The following is a 15689-nucleotide window of genomic DNA, read 5'->3' as shown; positions in this document are numbered from 1 at the left end:
TTGCTGGCCTTAGAGGCAGGTCTCTGAAGGTACAGACCAAGGCATTTAAATAAACAAGCTATTTTGGGACTAAGTCTGATTATAGACCCAAACATGCGATTTCTTAATAAAATTAAGCCTTACTCATAACCTGATAGAACTCTCAAACTTCAGGATTTTTGGGGGTCACCTGCTGCTGAAACAATGGAGGCCTGTTGGACAGAATTAATTACTGGGCAGGAGACAGGGAGATGCGGGCAGGACTGGCGCTAGGGGTTTGAGAGTCCTAGGCGGACGGCAATTTCGCCACCCTGTGCGCTGGTCCCGCAGCTCTGCTGGAGTTGCCGCAGTGGTGCCTGCAGAGGGTTCGGTGCTCCGTGGCTCCGGTGGAGCTGCCGCAGTCGTGCCTGCAGGAGGTCCACTGGAGCTGCGCGAGCAGCCGACCCTCCGCAGGCACGACTGCGGCAGCTCCACTGGAGCCACGGAGCACCGGACCCTCTGCAGGCACCACTGCAGCCCCCTCCGGCAAAACGGCACCCACCATTTATTCTGGCGCCCTAGGCGATTGCCTAGGCTGCCTAAATGGTAGCGCCGGCCCTGGATGCGGGGGTGACAGCGCCTGTAACAGGGGCCAAAATCATCCTATCCAGTACATGTGGCAGAGTGGGCAACACTGATTGTCACATGTACACAAACTGGAGTTCGGGAGGGAGAGGGGGGGAATCAAAAATCAGGAGACTGACCTGAAAAACACATCGTTTTGTTTAAAAAAAAAATCTCATGATTTTTTGGGAAATCTCTGATCTCCTGAAGTTGGCAATCCTGCAGACATTACACTGAAACATGACTCACCACATGGCTGGGGAATGGAGGGAATTGCTAGCACGGGCATTGAGCTGGCCAAATTTTGTCCAGCTGGGAGTGAGTGTGTAGGGGGGGAGGGTAGGCAATGACATGAGGAGACTGACCCTGCCAATGGCTCCATGCTAGTGCACGAGGCCTGGGAAGTGAAACTTACCCATCTGGTTTCACCACAAGGTTTACGTGCAACTGGGAAGTGAGGGGAATTTTAAAATATGTCAGCTAACACATTTGAACTAACATTAACACCACTCAGCACCTGGTACAGGGCCACGCCCACCGTGTTAACATTCACATTACAGTGTAGAAAGCCCTAGGGTTAACCCAACCAGCTAACTTTCTCAAACACAATTGTCTTTGTCTACACTAGGTGTACAGTAGTGTTTACACACCATGTTTGAATATGCCACTCATCTTCCCAGTGTGGACAAAAACACAGGTTATTTTCACTGCCAAAAAGGGTGGGTTTTTACTGCAGGATAATAAGCATTAGTGATCCTGCTGCAAACTCCTAGTGGAGACAAGGCTCTTTCATTTTACCAGGATGTAGCTAGGTGAGGTCAACCTCAGGTGGAGGGTTTAGTGCTGACCTCATCCAGCTACATCACGCTAAACACGACCTGTCCCTTGTCTCCAGCAGGGCAGCAACCATGCCTTAGTTATCTCTGCCAAAAATCCCACACAAAGACAGTCAGAGAGAGATTTTGGTCCAGCTGTAACTGCAGCTAGCTGACTGCTCCTTAACTCAAGTTAACGACCATGACTGTAAATTCTAGAGTAGCCAGTCATAAAATGTTTCTTTCAGGAGATCCGACCAGGAACCAACATTAGGGAACGTCAACCCTGGAGTCTGTCATCCTGTTAAGAGGCAATCAATTAGCTTGAGTTACAGCTCAGCCAAAGCAAGCTCACCAGCTACTGCAGAAAGTAAACAGCAAAAAACAAGTCACAGAATTCTTCCGCCTTCAAATAATCCAAAGGGTCACTGGAAACACAGTGATGTTTGCTCAGAAGGACTCACTGACACTGTCTCTTTGAAGGACTTTGCGGGAACTGCACTAGGTCTGCCTCAGGAAATGTTTGTGACAGAGGCATTTGAAACGGTCATATGCTGTATTCTACTTTGTACCAGATCAAAGGCACCACACCGTAGTCCCAGTTGGAACGGATTCAGGCACTTAGAGTCCCCATTCCTTGGGAAAGGAACACAGCCAGGACAAGAGGCGTGCTGGGAACCTGAAGGGAGGATGAACAGGAACATACCAGACTCTGGTTCTGCTCTCCCTACTACGACTTCAGAGAGGGCTCATTACAGGGAGTCCCCAACAGAAGTGCAAGAAAGAAAAATGGAGGGTAACTTTTACTACTCTGGTCCCATTCTCCTGCCCTGTGCATAGTAATAATAATTAAGCCCTGCATCTGAACTCGAAGTTATGGGAATTCACTGCCTGTTAGCAAAGCACCTTTGAGGCTTTTGCATTCTTGCTTATGTTGGACTGGGGTTTGTTTGCATGAGGAAATATTTAAATTATATATATTTACACAATTTCTGCTGGGCACAGGACCAAGGAGTGGAATCGCAATTCGACTGCCAATAACAACAGAGCCACCCAATACGGGAAGCTTCAAAGCACTTAATGGATGGAAATGAAATCGTGCAGCACTCATGCAGCCTAGGGAATAGACACAAAAGTGAAGTCATCTGTGGCAGACCCCCATGGTACTTTTTACAAGAGTTGAGCTGTTAGCTCCAGCCTCCTGGCCAAATTCCTCTGTGCCTCACTACGTTCTGCCTCCCCAGATCCCCATGGCAATCTCACTTGGATATGTCTGTTCTAGATGCCTGAGAAGGGATGCTATGTACTGTTTAACAGCTAGGGTGTTTCACTCCAGAGATGGCTGCATTTCAGTGCTGGATGAAGCGACTCCTACGTGTACGCCCAGGAATGCATTTGGGGTGCTATATAAACAGATGCAAGGTCATCAATTCAGTTGAACTGACAGGGAGAGGAAACAGTTAAAAGAAACAGGCCAGGAGAAGCCACAAGAATAAAGTGCTCTAGGAGGCACCAGGGCCGGATTAACTTTTTGTGAGCCTGGTGCCAAATGTATTTGCGGGCCCCCCAGGGAATGATTGTAAAAGGGGCCGGGGGTAAAAGCACAGTGGGGCAGGAGCTAGAGTTGGTCTCTGGAGCAAGGGAGGGGCCGGGGTAAACTGCAAGCGCAGCAGGGCTGGGGAGGGGGTAAACAGGATCCCCCCTCCCCGCCCCTGCCCACACAGAGCAGGTACCTACCGGGTTTTAGCCCATTCTCTTTGTCTCTCTCTGCACTGAGCTGCCCTCCTCCCACAGCAGCAGGACAGGTTCTCTTCCAGCCCTCTGGGGTGGGTATTGAGAGTGGGAGGAGCAGAGGGTAATATGGTTACTCCTATAACTGGACTTTTAGTTACCAGTCAACACTGCTAAACAGACACCCAGGTCCCATTTTCTACTGGAGTTTCCAGTCTAAAACTGGATACTTGGCAACACAGCTGCCAGAAAAGCCTGAGGGGGGGAGAGGGGCAAGCAATCACTTTTAAAAGTAAGAGGGCTAAGTCTTAAGGCGGGGGGGGGGGCAGTGGGGGAGGGGGCTAGGGAGTGGAGAGAAGCCATGTCTGCTGTACTGCCCAGATAGGTTGGAGACTGTGGGGATCAGCTGACACAGTATCCAAGACCGGTGCAAGGATATTTTGCACCCTAGGCGAAACTTCCACCTTGCGCACCACACCCCGGAGCATCGCTTATTATAAATTTTCAAAAATGAATACAGTGGAGTCACATCTTAAGTGGGAGTTAGGTTCTAGGGTCAGTGCGCAAGAGGAAAATCACGTATAGTGAAAATTACTATAAAGTACAGTACACACAGTATAAACTGTATACACTAGAACAGGGGTCCTCAGCCTACGGCATGCATGCCAAAGGTGGCAAGGGAACTGATTTTTATTTTTTTTTTTACTGGCAGGCTGTGGGTCCCGGCCACCACTGAGCCTGCTGCCGGTCTGGGGTTCTGGCCGCTGGCTCCTGCCAGCCGGGGTCCCAGATGCCAGCCCCACTCAGCCTGCTGCCAGCCAGGGTCCCAGCTGGTGGCTCCGCTTAGCCTGCTGCCAGCCAGGGTCCCGGCCGCTGGATCCGCTCAGCCTGCTACTGGCTTGGGTGAACAGAACCCCAGGCCACCAGGAGGCTGAGCGGGGCCGGTGGCCGGGACCCTGACGGGCAAGGGGCTGGCAGCCGGAACCCCAGGGTGGCAAGAGGCTAAGCAGGGTCGGCGGCTGGGACCTCAGCTTGCTGCCAGCTGGGGTCCCAGCCGCCAGCTCCACTCAGCCTCCTGCCGGCCTGGGTGAACGGAACCTCAGGCCGGCGGATGGAACCCCCGGTGAACAGAACCCCAGGCCGGCGGATGGAACCCCCGGTGAACGGAACCCCAGGCCGGCGGATGGAACCCCCAGTGAACGGAACCCCAGGCCGGCGGATGGAACCCCCGGTGAACGGAACCCCAGGCCGGCGGATGGAACCCCCGGTGAACGGAACCCCAGGCTGGCGGATGGAACCCCCGGTGAACGGAACCCCAGACCGTTCACCCAGGCCAGCAGGAAGGTGAGTGAAGCCAGTTGGAACCCCAGCAGGCTGAGTGGGCTGAGCGGGGCTGGCGGCTGGGACCTCAGCTGGCAGGAGCCGGCCCACTGCCAGCCCTGCTCAGCCTGCCATTAAAAAAAAATCCCCTTGCGTGCCACCTTTGGCGTGCATGCTGTAGGTTGAGGACCCCTGGTTCTACTGTATACTGTGTGTACTGTATTTTATGGTAATTTTCACTATACGTGATTTTCCTCTTACGCAGTGACTTTCAAACCTAACCCCCATGTAAGATGTGACTCCACTGTAGTGTAAAAAAATTTTTTTGGGCACCACTTTTTGGCACCCTCAAATCTTGGCACCCTAGGCAGCTGCCTAGTTCACCTCATGGTTACACTGACAGTATCGCCAGCCCAGGTGACATGACAGCCAGTGGTGGATTTAGTTATTGGGCGCCCCCCCCCCCCCCCAGCCCTGTGCTTAGCTTCATTTTTGGGGCTCCTCCTTGGGACCCAGCCAAGAAAAAGAACATTCTCTCTTCTTCCCCCACCCCCATTTTTCATTCTTTTTTCTTCATCCTCCTCCCATAAGTAATAGCAAGTAAATGAAAATAAAGTGAGGTACCTTGATTTTTCTTGTAGTCTAACTTATTTTTCCACAGACCACTTGAAAATCACAGAGGGTCTCGAGTGACCACTTAATGATCTTTCCAAATATTGTAAAAAAATGTTGGCATGCGGGGTCTGGCCAGGAGGTTGGGGTGTGGAGCGCTTACCTGAGGCAGCTCCTGTTTGGTTCTCAGGATCGGGGTGGGGCTGGGAGGGGAGGATGCAGGAGTCAGGGCAGGGGCTGGGGGGGGCCGTGGGGGGGGATGCAGGGGTCTGGGCAGGGGCTGGAGAGGTGTGGGGGGTGCAGGGGCCAGGGTGTGCAGAGGGCTGTGGGAGTGGGCTGGGGTCATGCAGGAGGCTGGAGTGGGTATGCCCCAATTCCAGCCCCTTCCCCACCTCTTCTCCTCCGCCTCCCCAGAGCAGCAAGCTTGCTGCGGCTCCACTCCTCCCCCTCCTGCCGGCAAGCAGCTGATCCAGCTGACAGCGGCAAAGAGGTGGGGAGGGGAGGGAGGACTTAGCTGGTGGCAGAGCCTGTCACGGAGCCCCAGCAGACGGCAGCATCAAGTTTCTGACCCCACAGGAGAGAGTGGGGGGCAGAGAAGAGCAGGCCGGGGCCCCTTTTGACTGTGGGCCCAGCGCCACAGTAAATCCAGTACTGGGAGGCACAGAACCCATCTCATACAGGAGTTGGTCCCAGAGCCCTGGGTCAAATTCAAGGCTCACTCCTTCCTCAGGGATAGCAAGCTGCACACTGGGGACAAAAGCCAGCTGGGCTTCAAGTTCAAAAGGTTGCCAATTCTGAGAAACACCCCAGTCAGGTTTCCCTGGTAATGCCACTGCCATGGTCTTACAGGGACAGAGATTTCACACACAAAGAGCTTTTCTCCCCGACCAACCAGTGGTAAGCAACAACCCATATCCCAAACAAACACAGTCTGCCTGGTGAAGCGCTGAGATAAACAAGAGGAGGTTGGTTTCAGATGGCTTATGGCCAATGCTGCTGTTCAGACCCAAAAGCAAAACACAGGCTGGAGACCAGGACAACAGTAGAGCTGATCAGGGGCCTCCTGGGGTACCAGCTCCATGGAATGTCACAGCGTTTTGGAGTAAGCCTCCCTGCCCAGGTCCTCCCACCTCCCTGCTAGGCTTCAGAGTCTGAGCCACCGTTCAAAACACTGCCTGTGCAGCTATTTTTAGAGCACTGGTGTGAGCCCCACTGCAGAATGCTGAGTACACACCCCTACAGATTGAAGCTGGACCAGCTCCGCTTTCTTGCCACCCACCCCAGCCTGTGCTCACTTTACCTTCAACGTAGGGAACCCAGTTATCCCAAACTTCCCGCACATTTTCTGATTGGCTATGTCTGCACAGTCGAGGACGCCAAGGTTCACCGCGGGGCTCCATTCTGAAAGGACACAGACAGACAGACATTAGAGGATCTGAACCCCCTCTCCAGTCCCAGCCACTCTGCACTGAGAACAGGAGCAGCCGCTGGGGCAGAAGCACACTGAATTCCAGTGGCAGCTTTTCCCTGAGAGCCTGTCACAGCTTCACTGCTCATGGGGAGACCCCCCAGCCACGCCAGCCCCAGGAAACGGGGTAGGAGCCACTAGGACATGCTGGACGAGGGCTAAGTTGGGGGAAGCCTCTGTTATACCGTAGCTACTGCTCCCTACTGCAATTACATAATAGACAGCCGCCCATCAGTATTTCGGAGTTATTTCTACTCATATCTCACTCTCAGGCACTGCTGAGGACTGCACAGACTTCCAGCATTACCTACCTACCCCTGGGAGCAAAATCTTGCTCTTTCCACTGGGAAGAAACGTATTATGGGTAACCCCCCCAAAGCTTTCCTACAGTTCCATGGCCGGAAGCTGAATTCTATCCTCCTCCATTGCTAGAGCACTGCTCATCCCAAAGCACTTTTGACACTCATGCAACAGGAGCCTTATAGCCACCAATGAAATTCAGCTGGCTCTGGGGTACAGTACGGCAGCCGTTCACCAGCGCAGAGTAAGCACAGCAGCTTAAGACACGAAGCAGAGCAGCATGCTTTACACAAGTCAAACCACTTGATTTATATAGCACCAGGCCACTTCACCAGCAAATGCTATGGGAGTATTTTAGGACTGACTGAGCGTAATGCCAGAGCTGGAATCTGGTCAGGAGCCTGGGGCTCAAACCTCTTTTCTTACAAAAAGGTGTTCATGTGAGGGGAGGGGGTGTCAGGAACTCAGTTTTCCATCTCTACCACCCCACTGCCCTTCCAGCTGTCTAGTGACCCAGGCACCACACTGAGGCTGGGTTGGGATGCTCACCTAGGAACAGTCATCTGCAGCACCCGGCCTTTTCCTCGGCGGGCTCATCTCCAAGGACAACCCAGGCGCCCTTGGCTTGACAGCCACAGTTTGAGGGTTGCAGGGAGTGAAACATGCAAGCCTTGCAAAGTGGTGGATAATATCACATTGCCCGTGTGTTCACTTGGGGGCTGAGATCTAAGCAACTCAGACTGCGTGCCGCATCTCTTCCTTCCGGCCCCCCCGGCAAACTGGCATCCTCACTCTTGCCACCATCCTCTTCTCTCTGGGCTGCAGTCACTGGGTGAGGGTAGGGACCCCAGCCCCAATATATAGCTCACCTGAGCTCACAGCTTCTCCCCATCCCAAAAGAGAAGCTCCCTAGACTTTGCAGAGACAGGAATCCCACAGTAGTCATGGGTCAGCGCAGTAAACTCACAACTCTCATCTGTGGGCAAGGTGCCAGAGAGGGAGAACTGGGCCCTTTTGTTCCAGTGACCTCGCCTCCTCCACACCAGGCACAACAAGGAGAACGTCCTCCCGGCCCTTCGCAGTGGCAGGCTTAACAGACACTCCTGGGAGACCAGAGGAGGAACACTGGGGAGAGCAGCTTCAGCCTGGTGCCAGGGGCAGAGCTGGGCAGGGATCCAATGCAAAGCTGTTAATCTCTCTTCCACTGTGGGTCAGAGGCCTTTCTGGCAGCAGTTGTGAGCCCAGAACACTCTTCTCCCTCTCCCTGCATGTGGGCACAGGCCGTTGCTACTCCCCAACACACAGCAATGCTGTCCTCACTCTGACAGGCCAGCTCCAGGGTCCATCCCACACAGTCAGTGAGTGCACGGCTGCTTCATCCATGCCTCTGGCTCCTCCTGACATCACAGCAAGCCGCCCCCACACATTTTTTTTTGAACAGAGCATCTTGCCTAGGAAACTAGACCCGGAATTTGCCTCCGGGTACCCCTGGGGATTCATTCTAAAATCATGCTTGGCTAGAAAAATCCACCTCCTTGAAAACTCAGCTCTTCTGAGCTGTGAGCTGCAATACCCGGATCCTTGCAGGAGCCTTCCAAGCCAGGGGCAGAGCTGGGCAGGGATCCAATGCAGAGCTGTTAATCTCTCTTCCACTGTGGGTCAGAGGCCTCTCTGGCAGCAGTTGTGAGCCCAGAACCCTCTTCTCCCTCTCCCCGCATGTGGGCACAGGCCGTCGCTACTCCCCAATGCACAGCAATGCTGTCCTCACTCTGACAGGCCACTCCTCAGAGGGGAGCGTATCCGACTGATACAGCAACTTCCTCTGTTTGCTCTGGGGTCCGGTCCATGGGACATGCTCGAAAGGACAGGAACAGGAGCCAAGATATCAAAGGTGGTGGGCATAGCAGGGATGGAATACAATGGCATTGATTAGCTATTCTTCTGGCCATTGCAACCAGGTGGCTACCTAACCTAGTGTGATTGATATGCAGGAGCTCTGGCAGGGACAGAGGTGTTACTGCAGTGCAGGACAGGCAGCCATTAGCACAGGTCACACGGTACCATTACTTGTGCCAGCCCCACAAGAGAACATTGTGCAGCAGCACAAGGGGGGTTCGAGTCCAAGGGAAATACCAGACCCCCAATACACTCCAGCCCTCAAATCACTGCACAAGCGCCATTTGCAGCTCTCAGTTTGAGAGGCAGTTCTGTGTTTTTATTGTCTGAGCAACCCCTGCTGGCCATTTGAGGCCAAATGCAGTGCTCCAAAAGGTGCCTGCTCCCAGCAAAGAGGGGGGAGCACACTGGCAATGCTGCTGCTACCTGGGCTTGAAGGAGCAGGGCAGGTGTCAAGCTCATGCAGACAGTTCCCAGGGCAAGGGAGAGCCAGAGCCAGTGTTTGGGGCAGGTTTCCCTTTAGTTGCACTCCCAGCAGTGCTGGGAACGTTCACATTCTTTACTCTAGCCTCTCTTTGCAGAATCCCCAAGATCCAAATGCAACATCCCTTTCACACAGCACTGAATAGGTCCCAGCCACTGAGTGCTTCCCTCCTGTCCCCACAATCTGCCTTCTATTCAGCTCCTCTATAGCCATGCTACAGGTGCAACACAAGGACTGTGTCAGGGCTCCCTAGAAACCATCCTGGGGCCCACACACTGGCCGTGGAAGCTGGGCTCACAATCAGACTGAGGGATGTTTGCCTCTCTCTTATTGGGCACTGCCCTGGGGATGATCCATTTGAAAGCACAGGGCTTTCCTTCCAGGCAGGTTTCATGCTCCCCACCAGTGGACATAAAGACTCAGCTCACATTAAGGCAACGGGTGGTTTAATGCACCTTTTGGGTGGAGAAAGCCAGGAAAAAACAGCACTAGCGAGAGCCAGGCTCATGCAGACCAGCGCTGTGCAAGCTGCCTTCATCTTGCAACACCCCTGAGTTCTGAGACGTCTCTGCCAAGGCAGCTCAACTCTGACCCGCAACACTCCTGCTATTCCGGTTATTCCAGTGCCAGGCGCATCCCAGCTTTGCCCATGGCACCTTGATCCTGACCTGCAGCACTTGCTCCTATTCGCCTGCTAGGATGCAGATCCGTCAGGGCTCTTATGTTCTCACCAGGGCTTAGGACAAGAGGCATGGGAAGACTTCCGCATGAGCAGGCATAGGCCGGGGAACATGATAGAGGAATAGAAAAGCATAACTGACACAGAGCAGGTAATCATGGGCCTGCTCATCTAACCCAAGAACACGGGGACAATCAGTAACACTTAAAGGCAGTAACACTAAAACTGATCAGAGGAAATCATGTTAAAAACACAACTAACTCGTGATCTCACTGCCACAAGATCTCACTGAGGCCAAGAGTTTAGCAGGATTTAGAAAAGGCCTGGGCAAGTGGACATACAGCTGTGAACATTCAGTTACATTAGGAAAAGTTAGAAGGGCTCTAAATTCTCAGGCCTCAGGACGCAGTCAAACATTGCCTGGTGGACGCAAGAAATTAAGTTCCCCACAGGATATTCCATAGTGTCCATTAAGGGGATTCCTGCTAGCCACTGTCAGGGACAGGGTACTGGACTAGATGGGCCACTGGTCTGGGAGCTCTACATCCTTAATTCTCCTGAGGAAAGGCTGCCAATTGTAACCAGCTGCATAATGACCTTGTGAGGTGGGGATTACAAGGAAGCAAAACTCTTCCCCATGTGTGACTTAAGGGGACATTTTCCAAGGCACAAATGGGACGCAGATACCCAACAGCCCTTTTGAAAATCTCTCCCTAAGCCAGATTGGAGCTCAGGGCTTCCCGAGTGCAGGGAAAGGGGAGTGTATGAATTGCACTGATCGGCTGAGAAAAGGATTTGGGTGGGAGAAACACAAAGGAGAAACAATTCTCCCTTCCCACCCAGGCAAGGTCTCTTCATACAAACTCTCCATCACGTTTTCATATGACAACCCAAGATGGATTTGGCAGGCCAGGCTCTTCCCCGCTCCAGGAGGTTTCACTTTAAAGATCAGCATTTGCCCAATTAGATTCATGGAGCTTTTCCAAGTCTGATTTATGGGCTTCCACAGCCATCAGCGAGCGGAGACAAAATTCTCTAGTGTCCTGAGTTTAAACACAGCCTCTCCTGCCAGAATTGAAAAAGGGGAGGAAAAATTGCAACGATAAGCAAATCCAGCCCAGAGCTGTTGGGGGGGGGGGGGGGGGCTGCAAGGGGCCAGAAGCTCCCTGCTTAGATTGCATCAGTGCACACCACCATTGAATGCTGTGCTAAAGGCACGTTTGTACCTCTTCAGCCCTGGTGTGTGTACTTCCTCCAGCTGCATGAGCAGGGTTCTGTCAACACACGTCAGAGGGAGGCAAACGTGGGTTCATAGTGAAGACTCTTCCGTCATTATGTCAGCAGGAGAGCTCTGCACAGAGTGCATGTGAGATGCCCTGCTGGCACAGAGCCAAATACAATTTTCTGGGCCAATGGGAGGCCATGTGCCTACAGTACCTATAGAGTCATCAATTCCCAGGCCAGGAAGGACCTCTGTGATCATCTAGTCAGGTCTCCTGCGTAACACAGGCCACCAGCACATGGCTCCTTTCCCCACTGCCCACAGGACACCAGCCCCACTTGACAGCCATCATCACAAAGTGTGTTGCTCCAGAGAGGGTTGAAGGGCTGTCAACTCACCCCAGAGAACTGCAATCAGAAGCACCCTCCTTTCAGCTCCAGGCATCAGACCAGCATGTGCAGCCTGGGGCATAAGACTCTACTGCTTCCATGTCAGCTCATAGGGTCCATGCAAACATGGCCTCTGTGTGTATGAGGTTCACGGCCCTCCCATGTCTGTTTGTCCCCAGTCCTGGGCATGTCACTGTGCAGGAGTCTTATCTGGAGCACACTAGGGTGGGGTCCAGAAGGTACAGGCAACTACAGCAAAGAGTCCCTAAATGATGCTCTGAGGGGCACCAGATGCTGGAATTTCAATCCCTGTGGTAAGATCACCAGAGAGGCAAGGCTGGCTTACAGCGTCACACCACAGGCTGGCCCATAGCATGTGTGACCCTGTTCCGTGTTAGCCCAGACCCCATGCAAGCTCGGCAGTGCATGGCCCACCCTAGCACTCCCTGGCGGCAGACCCGGAGAGGACAGCAATATGTCACAATGTGCCTCTCCTCTTCTGGCAGCCGGGGACCTCGCTGTCATTGTGGTTAAGACATAGGAATGGGAACCCATGGATCAGAGGCCTGGCCCAAGTTAGCTGTGCCAGTGACTTGCTGGGCAACCCGGAGCATCACGTAGCTTCTGACAAGTTCTCCCTTCTGCGAGCCGGGAATAATGCTTCCCTCCTGTGAATAAGGAGGGTTGGAAGCTAAATCCCTGACTGTTTAGGAAGCACTTTGAGATCCCCAGATGGGAGGAAGCACAGAGGGAGTGAAGGGTCATTTGATCCTAAGGCTGGTCCTGGCCATCCCATTATGGCAAGCTCTCCCCAGTCCCTTCAGGACTATGCAAATGGGAAGTGCTGAAGAGGCCTTCAAGGGGATGACAAGGATCTCTATGATCCCTCCTGACCTCCCACTAAATCACACAGTCACATCAGAGCTGTTCCTCCAGTGTCTAGAATCAGGGCACAACACCAGAAAACACCTGTGAGCATGAACCAATGCTTTGTCACCCAGTTACGCAAACCTCAGGCTGTAATCTCATCATGAAGGCTGCATGGTCTAGTGCACAGCTATGGAAGTTCTACTCACAGCTCTGCCACTGATTCATTGGGTATCCTTGGGCAAGACCCTTAGCCACTCTGCCTCAGTTCCTTGATCTGTGCAACAGGGATAATTATAGTTACTTACCTACCCCACAGCAGCTGCAAAGATTCAGTGCTGGGAAAGCCCTTTGAAGACATAAATGTAAAACCTCCTCCTATATTGCATGTTAAGCATGGCCATACTAAGCAGATAATGAGACCTCTAAGGAAATGAAGGCGCTGTAGGAAGTGATGTGGGTGGCTTTCCCATTGGCACGTTTCCTTCTGCCTCTTGGATGAGACACAAAATGAGTTGTCTGAGCTCAAGGGCACTTTAGGGAAGAATATGGGTGTTCATTGGAATTTGGCCAGAATACCTACAATTTCTTCTGCAGGTTTCAAATGTCACTGCCATCCCACAACTTCTATTCAGTGCCACTGCGCATTTCTCAACAGCTGTCACATTCCGCCTGCAGGGCGGCTGCACTTCAGTGGCTGGTCCAGTGATTCACATGCCTCTAATTGGGCAATCAATTAACAAAATCGTAAACATGCCTTGAGATCTCTCAGGATTAAAAGTGCTCAAAACACATTGCCATCTCCCTGGGGTGCAGGCCCCAAACATCAGAGGAGGGACCAACTGGACAACTACTAAGCACCAATTCATCAACTACTCATTGATGGAGCCACCTGTGGTGACAGGAGCTGTCCCAGCCCATGCTACAGGGCACAACTCAGCCTTTGATCTACAAAGACTCCATCTGTGACCTTCAAACACACACGCCTATTGTTAGAAGCCAGTGGGGGAAAAAACCTCCAACTCTCATTCTCTCTCACTCTCACACACACCACTCTCTCCTTCTCCGGTAGCTCCCAAGCCCAGTCTGTATTAGGGCTTCAGCTGACCAGATCAACACTACACTTCTGGCCTCCTCCACAGCCAGTTAGACAGTGCCTGAGCCCCAGGCGGATGAGAAAGGAGCCACAGCGTTACAGTTAACCCAAAGTCACAACTGGAGAAGGAAACCCTCCCCCAAAAGTGAAGTAGCTACAAAGCAGAAGCAAAGCAGGAAGAGGCTTCGTTTGTATGTAGTTTTTGAGACCAACTTTAGGGAAGTTGCTCTCCTAACTATTCAGCAACGGGCGCTAAAGCTACAGCGCAGAGTACAGCTGGGACCCGTCAGCCACACACAAGAAACGGACGCTGCAGGGGAAGGCCAGGCGGCCTCCTTTCTGCGGTTTCCAAAAGACCAGGAGCAGGGATGCCACAGCCAAGGGTCTCGGAGAGGCACTGACAGAGGGTGCAGTGAAGGGGGAGGGACACACAAGGACTTAAGAGGGGAAAGGAGTGGGGGCGAATGAGGATGCCAGGGGGGCAGGGAGAAGGCAGAGCTACAGCCGAAAAGGGGCCAAGGATGCAGAGGAGAGAAGCGAGGACTCCAGCGAGCCGGGGCAGGGAACGAGAAGGGGGCTGGCAGAAAGGGCTTGGGGTGGCCCAGGACAGTGGGGGGCCTTTTCTATGGGGAGGGGCTGACACGGGCATGGCACAAAGGAGGGGCCCGAGGAAGGCTGGCCCCGGGAGGGGGAGAGAGCTGGCCCGGGGCAGGTGGCCATGTGCCCTTGCTGGGGGGCCGAGGGAAGCGGGGCTGCCGTGGCCCGGCCACTCACCCTGGATGTCGACGGCCAGCGCCCGCCAGGTGGGGGCGAAGTGGACGCAGTGGCCGCACCAGGAGGCGTAGAACTCCACGAGCCAGGCGCTGCTGGAGTTGAGGACGCTGCTCTCCAGCGTGTCCACCTGCAGCAGCACCAGCGGGTCACCGGGCGAGTAGAGGCCGCCGGGCGGCGCCCCGGCCAGGACAGCCGCCAGGAGCAGTAGCAGCAGCAGCGCGTGCGGGTGGCAGCGCTGCCTCGCCATCTTCCGCCGGGAAGGAGCCCGCCGCACTGTGGAGCTGGCCGGGCCGCGGGGGAAGAACTTTGCTGCCGTAGCTGCAGCTGCCAGTCCCCGGCCGGCGGGGGAGGAGCTGCAGGCGGAGCTGGAGCGGGCGGGCCCCTGCCGTTCCGTCCCCTTCGTCGCAGCGACCGCACTGGCGTGGGCCCACGGCGGCACGCGCGCGCGCGCTCAGTCTCGGGGGTTGGGCGGTGGCTCAGCTCCGCTCCCCTCCCCTCCCGTCCAGCCCCTGCTTCAGAGCCGGGGGTCCAAGGCTGGCTGGGTGGGGACGCAGGCAGGGCTGTCTTCACGCACGGGCACGCCCGGTACCTGGCGAGCCCCTCCGGCCAGCCGTGCTCGTTCTCAGGCTCTGCTGAGCCAGGAGGCACCGGGGAGCAGGGTGCCAACCCCCAGCTACATACACTTCAGCGAGGGGTTTAAAGCAGCAGCGCCCCTGTAAAACTTCTCGACCTGCAATGAAATGTTACCCACGCAAGAATGACACTGCTTCCTACTGGGCATAGAGAGCGTCTCCTCCTTTACACTGTGCCGGGTGGCTCTTAAGTGATTAAGATGGGATGGCCCAGGACAAAGAAGCTCCCCTTTGCCTTCCCTACGGGCGAGTCCCTGCTGCGGGTGTTGTAGACCTTCGGGCACTGGCAGGTAGATTGGTACAAGCTCCCAGCCAAGGGGCATTGGTTGGGTTATTTTTTCCTTTTTGTGGCAGTCTGGGCAAAGGCAGAGGTTGGTCTCCACAGTGCAGCAAAGGAGACCCCCCCTTTATCTGAAACAAACGGCCAGCACAGCTGCCTCTCCTCATCCTAGGACGCTGGGAGATGTGTTTCAGGCCACTGAAATGCACTCGATCTAGGCCAGGGCAGTGAAAGAGATAAGACATATAACAGACTGTTAGTCTATAAGGTGCCACAGGACTCCTTGCTGCTTTTACAGATCCAGACTAACACCGCTACCCCTCTGATACTTGGTTGTTACAGTGATGGGAGCTAATAATATTCAGCAATCCAAGTGAGAGACCACCATCACTGTGGCAGATAGGAAACTTTGGGACAAATGTGTGACATTTCTTGAAATGAGGGGAATTTGAGAGATGTGCCTAGGTAGATGGGAATTTTACCTTGGAAACCCAGAAGTAAAACTCATTTTAAACACTAGTCATATTACACATAGCCCTGCC

The 15689-nt window shown here is 53.9% G+C and overlaps 1 protein-coding gene across 1 annotated transcript in view; it reads right to left on the bottom strand.

The window, feature by feature from the left end:
- Nucleotides 1-14482, bottom strand: part of QSOX1 (quiescin sulfhydryl oxidase 1) — a 40575-nt gene extending 26093 nt beyond the window's left edge. Inside the window, exons 1-2 of the mRNA XM_050962283.1 lie at nucleotides 14236-14482; nucleotides 6361-6461 (exon numbers count right to left, since the gene is read on the bottom strand). Coding sequence (XP_050818240.1) covers nucleotides 6361-6461; nucleotides 14236-14482 — 348 coding nt within the window. The remainder of the gene's footprint in view (nucleotides 1-6360; nucleotides 6462-14235) is intronic.
- Between the last annotated feature and the right edge of the window lie 1207 nt (nucleotides 14483-15689).

This window comes from Gopherus flavomarginatus, chromosome 7 (genome assembly GCF_025201925.1).
Source record: "Gopherus flavomarginatus isolate rGopFla2 chromosome 7, rGopFla2.mat.asm, whole genome shotgun sequence".
NCBI lineage: Eukaryota > Metazoa > Chordata > Testudines > Testudinidae > Gopherus > Gopherus flavomarginatus.
Note: the sequence above shows the minus strand (reverse complement) of the source record. Positions and strands in the feature narration are given on the sequence as shown.